This window comes from Microtus ochrogaster, chromosome 5 (genome assembly GCF_000317375.1).
Source record: "Microtus ochrogaster isolate Prairie Vole_2 chromosome 5, MicOch1.0, whole genome shotgun sequence".
In the NCBI taxonomy this organism is placed as follows: Eukaryota; Metazoa; Chordata; class Mammalia; order Rodentia; family Cricetidae; genus Microtus; species Microtus ochrogaster.
This window is the reverse complement of record NC_022012.1, coordinates 50180999-50198281: the sequence shown is the minus strand read 5'-3', so window position 1 is coordinate 50198281 and position 17283 is coordinate 50180999. Positions and strand designations below refer to the sequence as shown.

General features: G+C 39.1%; 1 protein-coding gene across 1 annotated transcript in view; it reads right to left on the bottom strand.

Annotated features, from left to right (window-relative positions):
• Positions 1-17283, bottom strand: part of Rcn2 (reticulocalbin 2) — a 22856-nt gene that overhangs the window by 2627 nt on the left and 2946 nt on the right. The window contains exons 3-5 of the mRNA XM_005347394.2: positions 15785-15981; positions 7602-7715; positions 283-379 (exon numbers count right to left, since the gene is read on the bottom strand). Coding sequence (XP_005347451.1) covers positions 283-379; positions 7602-7715; positions 15785-15981 — 408 coding nt within the window. The remainder of the gene's footprint in view (positions 1-282; positions 380-7601; positions 7716-15784; positions 15982-17283) is intronic.

Genomic DNA, 17283 nt, shown 5'->3' with positions numbered 1-17283 from the left:
CTTTAATCCCAGGAGGCAGAGGCAGGTGGATCTCTGAATTTGAGGCCAGCCTGGTCTACAGAGCTAGTTCCAGGACAGGCTCCAAAGCTACAAAGTGGAAGCAAAAAAAAAAACAAACCCCCCCCCCCAAAAAAAAAAAAACAAAAAAAAATGAGCAAAGTAGCATGTCAGGTAAGCTGGGAGTGCCTGCGTGGCTCCTCTTGTCATACAGAGCCTCACTAAACATCACTACTTCCATAATCCCAACCCCAACTCTTTCTGCCTTACCCTCGGGCAACTTACTTGGATCACGCCTGTAATCGCCAAGAAATTCTTCCAAACTAACAAAGCCATCACCATTTTTGTCATGTTCTTCTAAAGCCTCTTGAATGACGAACTCCTATCAGATATTCATTCAAAAGAAAGAATCATTGTCACCAACATCTCAACCATCATCTTAACCAATTCTATTGCAGAACTTCCTCATAAACAATCATTCTGGCTGCTCAGATTTGCAGGAAAACGTTTGTAAATTCTGGAATTCAGAAGTAAGAATAGACTCCCAAGTACTGAGTGATTGTAAATTATACATCTTTATTCTCCTGTGTTGTGAAGAATTCTATTTCACTTTCATAAACAACCTCAGCACTAAACACAGGCTCCTGCTTTCTGTATATTCTCTTCCCTCTCAAGAAGACATCTCTGAAAGTCTCATGGGGTCTACCGCTAGACAAAGAACTACAAGACACTAATGACTGCTGAGAGACTGAGAATTAGCCTTTTCCAGGGATGAGCACACTAACTGGTTCTCCAATACAAAGTGGTCAGCTCTGAAACCCACACACAAACAACAAAAATGAACTCAGTGGTTTGTACTTACATACTTAGGCATACATATACATATATGTGCTACACCAATCAAGAAAAAGAAGTTATCAATCTGAGTGTCCCAGGGAGCATGTAAAAAGTTAGAGGAAAGGGAGTTGGGAAGAGAAGAGAGAAGTAATAATATTTTTTATTAAAATGAAAGAAAAATACACCTCTGACTACCCCCAGTCCCCTCCATTAGCTCTGCAATCTAGTAAAGGCTCTCAAAGATCATGACCTTGTATTCCTCAGCACACAGATGTTGCTCTTTCTTCAGGGTGGGAACAGCTGTGGGATAATCTTTAGTACACTGTGAAGATATGTCTCTGCCTAAAGCGCCTTCTGATTGGTTTAATAGAGAGTTAAATGGCCAATAACTAGGCAGGAATGGATAGGCAGGACTTCTGGGGGGAATAGAGAGGATGCTGGAAGGAATGAGGCATGGGGGAATAGGCCAGAGAAACAGAGATGGAGTTAGACATACCTGTATGGAGGAGAGGTAAGTGACATGGCAGAACGCAGATGAATATAAATGAGTTCTTATAAAGTTATGAGTTAGTTGGGAACAAGCCTAAACTAAGGCCAAGCTTTCATAATTAAGGCTAAGTCTCTGTGTCATTATCTGGGGACTGATGGGTCAAAGAGAGTATGATGAAAGTGACTATATTTGGCATCCAATGTGCAGCCACATATATCCACATAGGCCCTGCAAGAGCAGAAAAAAGTTCCAAACATGGAGCCATAGTAACTATGCTCTCAAGCAGACCCGATGGCTGGCATACAGAGGTGTGGCTCCTTTAAGAGGCCCTGCTGTGCAGCTGAGCACTCAAGTAGCTGGTATGCTACACACAGCCTTAGGTACAAACACTTGCTACAGCACAGTTCCAGCAATTCTCACAACTGGAGCAGGTAAATGCACCTTCTTGCTTGACTCTCACAGAAGGGCAAACAGCAGCTACAGTCCAGAACCAGTGGGGCAGCCTGCTGGATGTACCTGAGGGAGGTAGAGCCGGTTACCAGCGCCATGTGCTAAGCAGAGCCATGCAGAAGATAGCTTGGTCATTTAAGGCTTGGCTCATGTGGTCAGAGAAAACTATAGATATGCAAAAAGCCAGGTACAGACAAAAAAAAAACAAACCGAGTTTATTTTTTTTTAACATACTATTACAGGTACAGTATGCTTAATGTACTGAGGTGCTGAGGAAAGGGGAAAAAATGGGTATAGATAGTCAGAGAAAAAAAATAGTTTAAAAACAAGAAAGTAAATTCTTTAAAGAAAGAGTAAAGTAATATTTTTTTTCAAAAAAAAGGAATAAGCCATGAAAGGATGGGAGGTACACAGAGCATCTGGACCTACTTTGAATTTTTTGAATGCTGATGAGTGAACAAACATTGCTGAGAGACATTAGATCATGTAAACTACTAAATTAAACAAACCTATACATTTTAAGGTTGTCCTAATTTCGGAATGGAAGTCAGGAAATGTGTTGATTAGGAGAGAGGTTATGATTTTGTTTCCACAAAATTAATAAAGATCAGATTTGACTGGGGGAGACCTCCTGAAAATCTTTGATACAGACAGGAAGGAAGAAACCAAGAAAGATACAAGACAGGTGACGTATATGCTGATCATTCTACAAGGGAGCAGCTCTGAGACTGGAGATGTGATAAATCTTGTTGGCTACAGAGTCCTCATGACTTATTATTACATGCCAACCTTTCACATGGCATGGATGGAAATTTATATTACAGTTTGGTTATGCAGTCCAAACCAACTTATAAAGTTGACAGATGCCTTTTACATGCTCAAACAGAGAAGAAAAATCATCTTTACATGATTTGGGCATACTGCATATTCCATATTTGTGTTAATACAGATATATAAGCTACCTTAAAAAGTTTATTGTTTTCAGAACAAAACGTGCCGGACACTAATGAAGACAAGTAGTCCAGGTGATCCAGCCTCTCAGAATGCTTCTGCTGCAGTTTCCTCAAAAATCTACATCTAGGGGACTGGAGAGGTGGTTCAGAGGCTAAGAGCACTTACGGCTCTTCCAGAGGTCCTGAGTTCAATTCCCAGCAACCACATGGTGGCCCACAACCATCAGTAATAAGATCTGGTGTCTTCTGGCTTCAAGGACACATGCAGGTAGAACACTATACTAAATAAATAAATAAATACACAAATAAATAAATAAATCTTTTAAAAAAATCTACATCTAAAACAACTTCAAAGCCGCTAGCCGAGATGATCCAGCCTCACAGATTGCTCTAGTCAGGACTTCAATTAAGCTCTGTACCTTCCCATCACATCAAGACTGGACAACAAATGATATAGCTAGCTCTCCCAAGGCTTGACTATTTCAGTTTTCTCAGGGACCACCAAAGATGCCATCACCACCAAACAACAGGAAGCAATTTTAAGAACATGACACCCCCATTCCCGAGAGGTGAAGGAGTAGTTCTTGGTTGCTTGGTGGGTTATGGATGTTTGTCATCATTTAGGGGGGTGGGTTGCAAATTGTTACTGGTCATGGTCAGGGAGGAACCTAAGCAAAAGAGGTTAGATTCTGAGATTTCTTTATAAAAAAAAGGGGGGGATAAAAGAATAGGATAAAAATGTAGATTATTGAATCAATTTTAAACTATAAAGCAACTACTAATCTGAAATATTTACAATGATATGGATTTTTGTATTGATACAAATGTAAGGTTATTTTTATTATGTTGTTCTGTATACATATTTCTACTCTTGTTTAACGTATTGTATCTATACAGCTCATTTGAAAATGTAAAGTTCTAATCCTTAAAAGCTATTATTACAAACTGTTTAGGAAATTAAGAAATGCAGGTTAGTAGTCATCTATAACAATCAAATTTGTAGTCATGTTAGGTATGTTTTCAAGATTAAATATATATTTTAGATAGAGAGGTGATCTTCAAATACTTCAGAGATCTAAAAAAAAATATGACATTTAAGATGTTTACTAACATAAGGCTTTTCTTGACAGTGAGACACGTCTGCATATGGCAGCACCAATCCACTTCTGAGAAGATAGATGGGCACTGAAGAACCTCCACACTGAGATTGCTTTCAAGGTAGCAAAGTCAGTCACTGGGCAAGAAACCATCCTTGCCTCAACTGCTGACAGTATGCTGTCCAAATTGCACAAGCAGGACACAAAAGAAGGCATTTGTCAAACTTGGCCAGACAGTCCTTCAAAATTCCTGCTTTACAGAAAAGTCTGTCAAATATTCTAGACCTTTAGGCCAAAGATGGATAGCCCAACATTGCAGAGGAACCTTGGGTAACTGTCTAGGCAGCCAGCAGTCTCTGTCGTTTCTATAGTTTTGAAGTTGCTAGCTCTGCACTTCCTATTTACTCAGGTAATATTTTATCCTTCTCATGTCTCTGATGGGGGTGAAGACTAAATTAGTTAGTTTTACAGTTTTGTTACCAAATTTTTAAGGAAAAAAAACTCGCAAAAAAGGATGTAAAGTTTATAAAGGTTAAGAGATATAAAAGCTAAAGTGGTTTATCTAAAAAAATGTTTTATAGTCTAAAAGGGTATTTTTAGGCTGGTAATACAAGTTATGATACAAAGTGGTTTAGGTACAAAACTTTGAACTCAAGATAAGATACATAATAGAGTACTTTCTCAAAATTTGCCAAATACTAATGGACTGGATATTGTGAATGTAATTCTTACCTGATAATTGTTCTTATTGTGTATAGTTCTACTGTGTTAGAATTAAAACCTTTTTATTTAGACAAAAGGGGAAATGTTTTCAGATAATCTTTTTGTAGACTATGAAGATGTGTCTCTGCCTAAAATAAAGAGTTGAATGGCCAATAGCTGGACAGGAGAGGATAGGCAAAACTTCCGGGGAGGGAAAGGAACTTGGAAAGAATCTGAGGCATGTGGTGGGAAGGGGATTAAGTCAGCGAGATGTGGGAGTTGGATGTATAGTTTAGAGGGTTAGTAATAAGCCACGTAGCAGAATGTAGATGAATATGAACGGGTTTATTTAAGTTGTAAGAGCTAATTGGAAACAAGCCTAAGCTAAGGCCAAGTTTTCATAACTAATTGGTCTGTCATTATTTGGGGACTGGTAGTCCAAAGAAAATTCGATAAAAAAGACCAACTATAGTTCTTGACTTCCAAATTCAGTCCCCTTATGGCTCCTAAACCTACATCATTCACTATTCTAAACGTTCCTCACTCGTTTCAAGCTCTTACCAAACAACCAATGCTCCATCTGCTTCCTATGTGGAGTGTTTCTTTCCCTTAGCTCACGTCTCAGCTCTGGCATCATCAAGACTCTGACCCTCTGACCTTGGGTCCTTTACCTACATCTTCTGTGCTGTGCTGGTCACGGAGCTTTGCTTTTCTCTTTAATTACCAGCCTGCCTACTCTCAGGCTTCGCACTATGATTCTCATTTCTCCCTACCTGCTGCTCCCTATGCCTCTCAATCCGGACTTTATATCTGAACTGTCTTCTCAAATTTCCAGTCTGGACAAATCCCAGGGCTTCACCTATATTTTTATGAAGTAACACTGAAATACATAATATTGTTCTTTTAAAAACCAAACTGTATACATTTTACATATAGAAAAGGCTAGGAACCCAAGGAATAGTATGTGAAAATCTCATAAAAATATAATCTAATATTTTGGGTGGTAGGTCTATTTACACTTCTTCTGGGATAGCACTTCAGTTTATTTATTTATTTATTTATTTATTTATTTATTTATTTATTTTTAGATCATGTTCTTAAACAACGGAGTTGGTAATCTAACAAAAGTTAAGAATCACTGATCAAAATGGTATTTCCACCACTCAAGTAATATCCTTGGGCTATAGGCTATAACAGATTTTAGTTATGTTGCCATACTTTAAAGGAATTTTTAGAACAATATGAATGAAAATATTTTAAAGCTAGGCCTGGTGGTGAAGACCAGCTATGCCAGAAACTTGGGAGTCTGAGACGTGGGGACTGAAAATTGAAGGCCTGCCCACACCACACAGTGAGTTCAAGGCCAGTTTACATAACTTATAAGGGCCGGGATGTAGCAGATGCAAAATCCCATGTTTAATTCCCAGTACCACAAAAATAGAAATACATACCTTTCAAATTAAATTCTAACTTGAATCTACAGTAAAAATCACCTAACTGATCCTGTATCCCTGTCTTTTTCTATACCCAATATACCCTTTAGAGGGGGAAAAGGCAATATAAAAATAAGCAAGGTAAGTAGGAGTCAAAGATGCTGCTCTCAGTGAGACCCCACACTGTGATCACACATCTCATGTGCTGCCGTCAGCTCCAACACAGCACAGAAAGCACAACCAAGGAGGGCGCAGTCTGCTGTATCCCACGGTGTCAAAGGTACAGCTTTTGTCACTTTTATACAGGTTGGAAACTTCAGGGTTCTTTCTATTTCTTAACACTAATTTTGTAAATCAACATTATTGGCATTGCAGTCTTCAGAACGTTGATGAAATCTATACTGTGCCCTTGCCAGGCTTCTATTACATAATGACTATTATTTAATTGCTTTCGCCCGCTCTCCCCATCCTCAGTCAACCGCTTCTTGTTCTCTAAAAAGTCAAGGTCCAGTATTCTCTGCCTGCTTTTCTGGAACTCAATTAGCTTGACCCAGCTAAGCTTTGGCATTTAAATCCCACCTAGCACTGGTCTTAAACTAGGTCATGTCCTTTGTGCCAAGAAATTAGAAACTTCACAATGACAAGAAAAGTGGCATAATGGCACAGTCTTGCCACTGAGCTATGGAGAAAAATGTGCCTGCTTGTTATTCAAGACTGCAGATTCTGGTCATTATCCACTCAACAAAAGCTACACTGCCCTCCATAAAATAGCCAGAAAATAAAGCCACAAAGCTGGCTTATGCTATACAACAGCTCTCAGTACATATGTATTATCACTAAATTTTTTCTTATGAATATGATGGAAAGTAAGGCTTCTCAAGAAACTTGCTAAAACACAGGGGCTCAACTAGTGTTAGGACAATTAAACCAGAATCCAACAGTTCAGTGTCAAAGAGCTGACCCATTGACTGGCGGTGGTGGGGCACACCTTTAATCCCAGCACTTGGGAGGCAGAAGCAGATGCATCTCTGTGAGTTCGAGGCCAGCCTGGTCTACAGAGTGATTTCCAAGACAGTCAGGGCTTCACAGAAAAATCCTGTCTTGAGCCCCCCTGACCCCCCAAAAAGAGTTGACCCATCACTTGTTTGTGGTGCTGGGGACAACAGCCTTTGCAGGCTACTGAACGATATTCCCAGACTAGCACTTCTTTTAGGTACTCAGGGAATGAGAGCATTTACTATGTATAAAATCAAAAAAAGCATCCCATCCTCCGAAAACCAATCAAAATGTGATCCACTTTCCTAGACCAGAAGTTCTCATAAGTAAGGTGTGAACTATATGAGCACTCTACTGATAAGAACATCAAAAGCCTAGAAAAGGCCTGAAAACTCTGAAAGGGAGGGAAAGGCCTTGATGGGAAGTAATGGTTATGAGAGGAGAGGCAGCCGGAGGAAGCCTGCTGCTCATATGCGCAGACTGAGAACAAAACCCTTCTCTTGCCCTCACCACTTTCAGTCTTCTGTGAGGGGGGCATCTGAACATGAGTCTGCTCACCTCTAAACTGTTTGTTTCACAACTCATTCTCAATAACTTAGCAAGTAGGTTTTAGTCACTCAAAAATGCTGTTAAACTTGCTCCTTACCGTCATATAATCAACTTCTTCAGGGTGCTCAAATGCAATAAATTCTTCCAGATTCAGACCAGGACCAGCATCCTGGTTAGCTTTTTCAAATCGCTTCTTGTCCTTTAAATGAAGCTTGGGCGGGGAAAAAAGAGTAAATTTAGGGATCTCAGTACCATATCAGCTTTGAAAAACACTGAAAAATACACACAATGTGAGATTTAAAGTACATTTTCAATCATCATCTCATTTATCTTTATAATAGCCTTCTGAAAGTGGATGGCGCTAATCACAAACATCCATATTGGCAACATAGAGACAGAGCACCACAGTCAGATGGATATAGACCTTGGCTGCAGCAAGACACTATTAACTATGGCATTCAGGGCAAGCTGCTTAACATCTTTGGTTTCCTCTTCTCTAAAATTGGTACAAAAATCTCTACTAAGAAACTTGTATGACAGCTGCTACTGTGTAACCCGAATAGTAACCCTGACGTGTACTGAGTACATTGTGTTAGCCTGGGGTGGTGGCACACACCTGGAATCTTAGCACTCCAGACACTGAGGCAGGAGGATCAGGACTCTGGGGTCAGCCTGTGCTAAAATGCCAGACTGTATCTCAAAATAAATGAAAAACAAAGCCCGAATAACAAAGTATTATATTATATTGTTGACAGAGTAATTGAGATTACATGATTTGATAAAAGCCACAGATATTTAGACCTCAATAATTCAGCCCAGTAGTTTTGGAATACTTCCAAAACAACAAACTTAAGACAACCAATTATAATCTTGGTAGAGCTTTTTAAAACTGTTTCTGGTTCCTCTAAATGATTTTCAAAAATGTGTTAATATCACTTAAAAGGCCGAGGTAGGCGAATCTCTGTGAGTTTAAGGCCAGTCTATAAGATACAGACTGGTCTCAGCTACATTGAAAGACCCTGTTTAAAAAAAAAAAAAACAAAAACAAACAAACAAAAAAAAAAAACAAGAAACAAAACCGCTCAAACAAAAATATGTTTCAGAAGATTCTGGTAATTACGTAATCAGAAGTAAACAGTCCAAAGGTTTAATGGCATCTCATCCTGGAGGCCAAATAAACACTTTTTGTTTTCCTTTTAAAGTATGTTCAAGCTGGGCGGTGGTGGCGCACGCCTTTAATCCCAGCACTCGGGAGGCAGAGATAGGCGGATCTCTGTGAGTTCGAGACCAGCCTGGTCTACAAGAGCTAGTTCCAGGACAGGCTCCAAAACCACAGAGAAACCCTGTCTCGAAAAAACCAAAATAAATAAATAAAGTAAGTAAGTAAGTAAGTAAGTATGTTCAAGTACAGAAATGATTCAGCAATTAGGGGCAGGGATGCCTTTGATATAATGTTCGAGGATAATTCTGTAACCAACAGCTATGAAAACCATATCCCTAACATCACACTTTCTATTTTGAATATTTTGGGGAGTAGCCTTCTATTCTAAAAACTTGCATGCAGTAAACTTTGTCTTTTAAAACGTAATTACAAATGCTCTCAGCAATTTTTAATTTATGTGTTTCACCACTGTTAATTTTTTTAGAATAGCTTACTCAGAAATTATTTTCTTAAACAGTAGGTGTTTCACTGACACCCAGAAGGCTCACAGCTCCCTTAAAGAATTTGGTTTCTAAACATTTAGATTGATAAGCCAGTCACATTCTCTCAATTATAACAAGGGAAAAATGTTTCCAAATAGCTGCATTTATGTTTCATAACTTTAAATATTTTAGATCAAGTAATTTATGTTTAATGTTCAGGTTTAACATGGGGAGAAGTAGAAAAACAAGAATTTGAGGTCCTGTGTACAGTCAACTAAGTCTTTTTGAATAAATCACTGTTCGAAATACCAAATGTTTTGATTTCCTTATGAAAGAACTCTTCAACCTGGAGAAAAAAAAATTCCATGTTTTAGCAGAGTGAGCTAACTTTGGCTAGATTTGCCTATGGAAAGAAAGGCTCTCTTTCAAGAAGCGAAGGAGGGAGGACACAGGAAGGAGAGGAAGAGGAAAAGCATTTGGAGGAGTGTCATATTTCATGGCCATTTGATTGCAATTGACTGTGCCAACTGCAAACACTTGTAATCCCAGCACTTGGGAGATTGAGGCAGCAGGATCACAAGTTTGAGGCTACACAACAAGCTGTCTATTGAGGCTGGGGAGATAGATGGCTCAGTGGTTAAAAGCACTGGCTATTTTTCTAGAGAACTGAAGTTTGAGTCCCTGTACCCAAAGGACATCTCACAATCTTCTTTGAGTCCAGTTCCTGGGGAATTCAATGCCCTCTTCTGGCCTCTGAGGACATCAGACATGCACATGGTACACAGACATACATGTAAGCAAACTACCTATATGTATAAATAAAAATTAAAAAACATTAAGTCTCTTAAAAATGCCTCATATTAAAGAAGTGAATATATGTATTTTGAATTGTAAATTAAGACAATTGATGGGGAATCTTTGTCAACCAATGATCTTTAAGAGGTGGGATTAGGTTAGGGCATGACCTTTTGGGTACCTGGAGAAAAACGCCCTCTAGCTTGAGGTTTCCCCCCTTCCCCACCCCCTCTCTGTGGTTTTTGTGCTACATAGCTGAGCTGGGACTTTCCATTCCTGTTTTGTGAGTTTGCCCCTTATAATAAAGAAAATTATAATTGGTCTATCTTGTAGTTAGTCTGGTATTTTTGGATCTGCATTAATTTTTAATGGTGCCCAACCAAATCTTGGGGCTGGGGTCCCGCACAGCTTTGGCCAGCTGCTGCCAGGATCCACGTGGTGCATTTGCCATGGCCCTGAGTAGCCGTTAGCCTCGGTGGCATCTAGGAGCCGCTATGGGTGTCCAGACACCTGCGCCACTGGCAGACTGTGGCTGGCTTGTGGGTCCAGCTTTCCCCATGCACCACAGCACAGGCAGGGTGCAGACTTCCCCAGGTGTCTCTGTTGGTGTTGCTGCCTTGCTGTCCCTGTGTGGCTGCTGACCAGTCAGGGACCTCCGTGGAGCACACAGTCTGTAATTTACACTAAATAACTGCTTTTAATTTGAGTGTATTTTTCAGTAAAAACTAATTCAAACTGTTCAAGCGAGCCATGCGGCTACAACTGTGACACCTACTGGCCAGTAAGGGTTATTGCACCTACTCCAACTTGTTACAGGTAAGATTTATAGGGTTAAATTTATAATTTAAAAGGTCAAAATGACAGATAATTTAATAATCCAAGAGTCCAACATCTTTTTTACTTATACCATGGATGGTATTATATAAGGCTTATGTGATTTGCCTCCTACACCCCTATATTTAATTCCAGGGATTAGCTTTGTCCTTCATATTTTCTCCTTAAAAACATGGTTTGATAATAGGGCCAAAACTGAGGCACTTTTAGAATTGATACAAGTTCAAATTATATGTTATTTCTGTTTACAATATTTGTACACCTATGCAAAATTATTTTGTCAGATTGTATGTATATATGTTTCTATCCGTTTAAGACATTTTATATACTGATATAATTTTTAGGATATATTTTTGTATTGTGTTATATATTATTACTATCTCTGATCAAGATACTTATACACTGCTTACATTTTAAGGTCATTGTCCTCATTTACTGCACATCTGTTTACAGATTATTTAATATTCTGATATGAAGTTTTGATTTTCTACTAGGTTTCAATAGAGATTTTATTTTGTTCAGATATCTGCTTTTTATGACTATTTTATTCTTGTCTAATTTTTAGTTTGTAACTTTGAAACTGACTCAGGCTTCATCTTTTATAATTTATTTTTTGAGGCAGAGTCTCACTATGTAGACTTGGCTGGCCTGGAACTAGTAAGGTCTGCCTGCTTCTGTCTCATGAGTACTGGGATTAAAGGCATACACCACCATGCCCAGACTCTTTATATTTTGAAGAATAATGTACACTCTCTCTGGGTTTATCTTATATATTCTACACCAATTTTTGGAAGGCTATAAATGATCAAATCCTAAAAAAAGTATGATTAGAACAACAAAAAGATAGTAATATTCTTGGTCAAATAATAGCCAATAGGATTCCTACCAGCAAGTGTTTATTTGGGGCTATATCATTTCCATTAGGATAAAAGATACATTTAACTCATTCTTTTAAGAAAAAACTCAACTTCTAGTTATTAACATATATTTACTTTTATGTGTGTGTGCTTATGGGAGTTTATGTGTACCACATTAGTACTGGAGTTCTCAGAGGCCAGAAGAGGACAACCAATCACCAGGAACTGGAGTTACAAAGATATGAAGATGTTGGAACCTCCAAGTCAGGGCCTCTGAAAAAGCAGTAAATGCTCTTAACTTCTGAGCTATCTCTCCAGCCCCTTAATTCACTCTTAAGAAATAGCCTTACAGCAACATGTAATGAATACTTGATGGGAGTACAGCATTTGAACAAGACATCTTTTAAAAGGAGTATTTGTATTTCTGTAAATGGGCAATATATCTATTCAAAATTAAAACTTTAATGTCAATGCCATCATGTCTTATATAAAACTCCTTCCCCAGAATACAAAAACACATACTTTCCATGTGCTCATGTATGCAGGTGCTTGTTTGTGCCCAGGGATACATATTTTTTAGTGGGACAGTAATTCTTTGGAGTGGTACAAAGAATGTTGGGAAGGAGTGAAAATAGGAAACAGGCAGGAAATTACAACCTAACTAGTAGTTTTAAAATATCGTATTTGAAGTCTCTGTTATTCCCTGGCAGGAAGGTCACAACAGCGTACCATGGCTTTTAGAAAAGCCCCGGAAATCTCACAGTGCTGAGGACCCTTATCAGTCTCATGGCAATTGTTTTCTCTGCAGCACTCTCCAGGAGAAAAGACCGACCTACCTTTCCCTTAGGCTGCTAGAAACAAAGATTCAAAGGAAAAGGGAAACAAAAGTCTATCTTTCTCCTGCAAATGAAATCCTAACTAACGTATAGCTGATATAGTTAACAAGTGCCTAAACACTTTTATTAAATATAAACTTCTGTGAATTGTACAGGTTTCTTCTGTTTATGTAACAGGTCTTTTTTTCCCATTAAATTAAGAAAAGTTATGTGTATGGGTGTTTATTCGCATGTATGCCTGTATACCACATGCATGCCTGGTACCCACAGAGGCCAGAAGGTCCCTGGGGACTGCAGTTGTGGGTTCTGGGAATTGAACCTGGGTATTCTGGAAAAGCAACAAGTGATCTTAACGACTATGCCATTTCTCAACTCTTCATTACATTTTTTTTTTTTTTTTTTTTTGGTTTTTCGAGACAGGGTTTCTCTGTAGCTTTGGAGCCTGTCCTGGAACTAAGCTCTATAGACCAGGCTGGTCTCGAACTCACAGAGATCCGCCTGCCTCTGCCTCCCGAGTGCTGGGATTAAAGGCGTGCGCCACCATCGCCCAGCCCTTCATTACATTTTTAAACATTATTTATTTTGGAAGGTGGTGGTGGTATTATAACACATATGTGGAGGTCAGAGAACAACTTGTGACACTCAGTTCTCTTCATCCACCAGGAAACTCAGGTCCTAAGTCTCGGCGGCAAGCACCATTATCAAGTGAGCCATCTTGCTGGCCACAAACAGTCATGCCTCTAACTTGAGATCTTCTTGATGCCACCTCCCAGGTACTGCTTCTTTTATAATATTCTTTCAACTGGAAATTAACTACTCATCATTCCAACTGCTACTATATATTGTTTTCCCATACTATTATTATCCTCAGTGGGGATTATCCCATTTTTAGAGATGAGGAAGTTGAGGTAAGGGAGGTTTAGCAACTGTTAAGTGGTAGAGCTGGCTATGAAACCTGGCAGACTGGCTTGGAGGATGAAACCCTTCACCTGCACACTGGTGACATATGGGCAGGTCCAGCCTTCAAGCCAGGAAGTGGTGATGCCCTCCTTTAGTGCAGGCACTCAGAGACAGGTGGATCTCTGTGAGTCTGAGGGAGAGTGCTCTACATGGAGCGTTCTGGGCCAGCCAGAGCTACACAGTAAGACACTGTTTCAAAACAAAACAAAAATAAAAATAAAAAAAAAAAAACAAACAAAAAGAGAATAGTCAGTAGCAGAAAAAAAAAAGAAGTTGGAGTCAGTGGTAGCCTATATCGTTTACGTGGCCAGTGCAATTCTAAAATAAATACTACATATAATAATAAATGTTGACCATTAGAGGTCCATATGCAAATAAAGCAGAAAGGCTCAAATGATTTCTAGTCACCTTAACCTTTTTGAGATATATCATTTACAACAAAGTATTTGTTTTTATTTTTATTCTTTTCTACATTAAAATTTTTTAAATGCTTTTGGAATGTTAATTTCTCAAGCACATAGTCATTTATATTGATATACTTTTGGTTTAACAGACTTCCTTTAAGTCTTAAAAAGTTCTTAATAAAAATAGTTCTCATTTCTGCTTAAGCTATTTATTTGCTTTAAAAAAAATTAAAATTGAACTACAGAGAAACCCAGTCTCGAAAAATAAAACAAAATAAAAAAAACTAAAACTCAGCTGGCTATGGTGGTGCACACCTTTATCCCAGCACTCAGGAGGCAAAAGCAGGTGGATCTCTGCGAGTTCCAAGACAGCCAGAAGTACACACAGAGAAACCCTGGCTCAAAAAAACAAAACAAACAATAAAATTCCACGTTCAACAGACTGCAAAATCACTGGACCTTCAGAAGTGAGTTATTATAAAAAGGTAGCACTATGGAAAACTATACTGTAGTACCTTCAGAAAACTAAACACAGAGCTACTCCAACAATCTTATTTCTGGAAATGTACCCAAGACAAGCAAAAGCAAGAGCTAGAAGAGAGATTTGTATAGAAGGATATGAAGTTGGGAAAAGATCAGATAAGGTGGGTACTAGAGGAAATCAGAGGGAGGTAATGAAAGGTGAACGTGATTAAAATACATTATATTAATGTATGAAAATTCCAAAGAATCAAAAAAATTTCAAGAAGACATGGCTCTCTCTCTCACACACATACACATTAGAATATTTGGTCTTTTTTGTTTGTTTTTGTAGACATGGTTTTCCTGTGTAGTTCTGGCTGTCCTAGAACTCGCTTTGTAGATAGACCAGGTTGGCCTCAAACTCAGAGATCTGACTGCCTCTGCCTCCTAAGTGCTGGGATTAAAGGAGCCACCACTGCCAGGCGGATATTTGGTCTATTTAAACCATGACCCTTCTAGGTAGAACATTTTGGCATATGTTAAAACATGGATAAACTTTGAGGACATTATGTTAAGTGAAATAAGGCAGTCATAAACAAGACAAACACGATTTTCCTTCCATGAAGGACTGGGGACAGGCAAATTCATGACCGAATGGTGGGAGCAGGAACAGGAGTTACTGTTTAATGGGCACGATGGGTACACAGAATTCAGTTTTGCAAAATGAAGAGTTTGACGAACTGGTCGAACAAGAGGAATATAATCAACACTACTGAAAACTCTTTAAAAAGGTTGAAATGGGCATGAGATAGAGCTCATAGTGGAGTGCTTGTTTAAATGCACACAGCCCTGGGTTTAATCTTCAATACCATTTAAAAAAATGTACAAAGGGGAGATGTAAGGGGAGATGGCTCAGCAGGTAAGGGGCTTGCCATGAAAGTGTGAGCACCTGGGTTCAGATCCATGTAAAGTAGGACATGATGGTCTGTAATCACCGCACCTCTACAGTGAAGGTGGAGACATGCAGCAGTATACAAGAGACCCCATCTCAAACAAAGGGCAAGGTGAAGACTGACACCCAAGGGTGTTCTCTAACTTCCACAAGAATCATGACAAAAAAAAAATAAGATAATGAAAAATAATATATTTTGCTACAATTACATTTTTATTTCATATAATTTTTAAAGGATAGGGATATGCAATAAAGTATGTAAATATGATATAAAGCTGATGGTTAAATTATTTTAAAGATAAAATACTGGGATACATATTAGTATCACCGCAATGCACTTAAGGAGGACAAATAGGTGAAGAGGAAACAGGTGCAGGGAGACTTGGCTCAGAGTTAAGAGTGTACATTTGGCTACAAGGAAACAATCAAGGCAATCACTGAAGTGGAACTGGCGGCTGCCCAGTGAACAAGGCAACTGTCTAGGACCCCAGCCTGTTTGTACTCACTCAAACAGTACAGACACAGGGTGGACCCACCTGCCTAAAGGACTCCTCTTCCGTGTCATCCAGAGCAGTGTTCTCGTCAAAGTCAATCACGCGGTCGTACATTTGGATGTTGTATTCATCCCATGTCACAGTGCCGTCACTGTTCTTATCATACTCGACAAACTGCTGTTTGGCTTCTTGCATAGCGTAATGCTTGAAAGACATCTGAATCCACTGACTGAGCTCACCTGTGAGAATTGCCGAGCACACAGAATGTTCACAAGAATTCCCATCTGAGTGACGATTTCTGAACTTTTTTTGAAAAAGTAACTTCCATGTTTGCAAAACCTGAAAACTGGCCTTATAGTACGATAAAAATGAGGAGGTGGGGAGAGCTGTGCATATGTCTAAGCACAGGTATTTGAATGGCTACATACCTTACTTATGTATTAGAGAAAAAAAAGGTTTATTATTTATAAAAGGTTTAAGCTTTCCTTTAACTTATAAATTGAACAAAAACATATATATACATATATATATATATTTACTGTGTGTGTGTGTGTGTTTGTGTGCTTGTTGACTGTGGATGCATCTAATCCCCTGGAACAAGAATTATAGATAGTTGTGATATGCCTTGTGGGTGCTAGAAACAAAAGCCCAGTTTTCTGCCAGTGCTCTTAAACACTGAACCATCTCTCCAGTCCCTTCAACTTGTTTTCGTGTGTGTGTGTGCATGTGTGTGTGTGTACTTGAGTGTATGTGCCCCAAGCACACACACAGAGGTGTGAGGACAACTTTCAGGATCCGGTTCTCTCCTGCCACCATGGGAACCTGAGGGATTGGACGTGGGTCCTGACTCGGGCTGCAAGTGCTTCTCCCTGCTGAGCCATCTCATCAGCCCATTTGCTTCTTTTTGAGATCCGGTTTTATATAGCCCAGGCTAATCCCAAACTTGCTATGTAGCTAAGGATGACCTTAAACTTTTAATCCTTCTGCCTCTACCTTTCTGAACACTGGGATCACACATGTGTGTACTAACACACCCAGAGAAAACAGAGCTAATAAACAGAATATGAATAAATAGTGCTAACGAGTGGCTGAGGGGAAGGGAGGAGAGGGGACAGGTGACAGAGAGGTGAGGTGATAGGTACAAGGATTTGCCTGTACAGGACTGAGGAAGGGGATGATAGCTAGCAATAACTTACTGTATATTACAAAACAGGAAAGAGATCTTGAAAGTTCTCAGTGCAGAGCAATAAGAAACATACAAAACGTTAGCTGTGCCAATTCTCATGATTTGACGACAGGGCATATACATATACAGCAGTACCATCACACTATCCATGAGTGTGTACAGTTATGAGAGACCAATGGAAGAACTAGAACTTTAAAATGGCTGAAGAGATAACCCTGCTGTTAAGAGTGCTGCCTATAACTCCAATTTTAAGGAACCCAAGGAATCTGAGACTCTGCATAGCAACTGCACTCATGTGTAAATACCCACCCCTCACACAAACATAATTAAAAATAAATCTTTTTTTTTTTTTTTT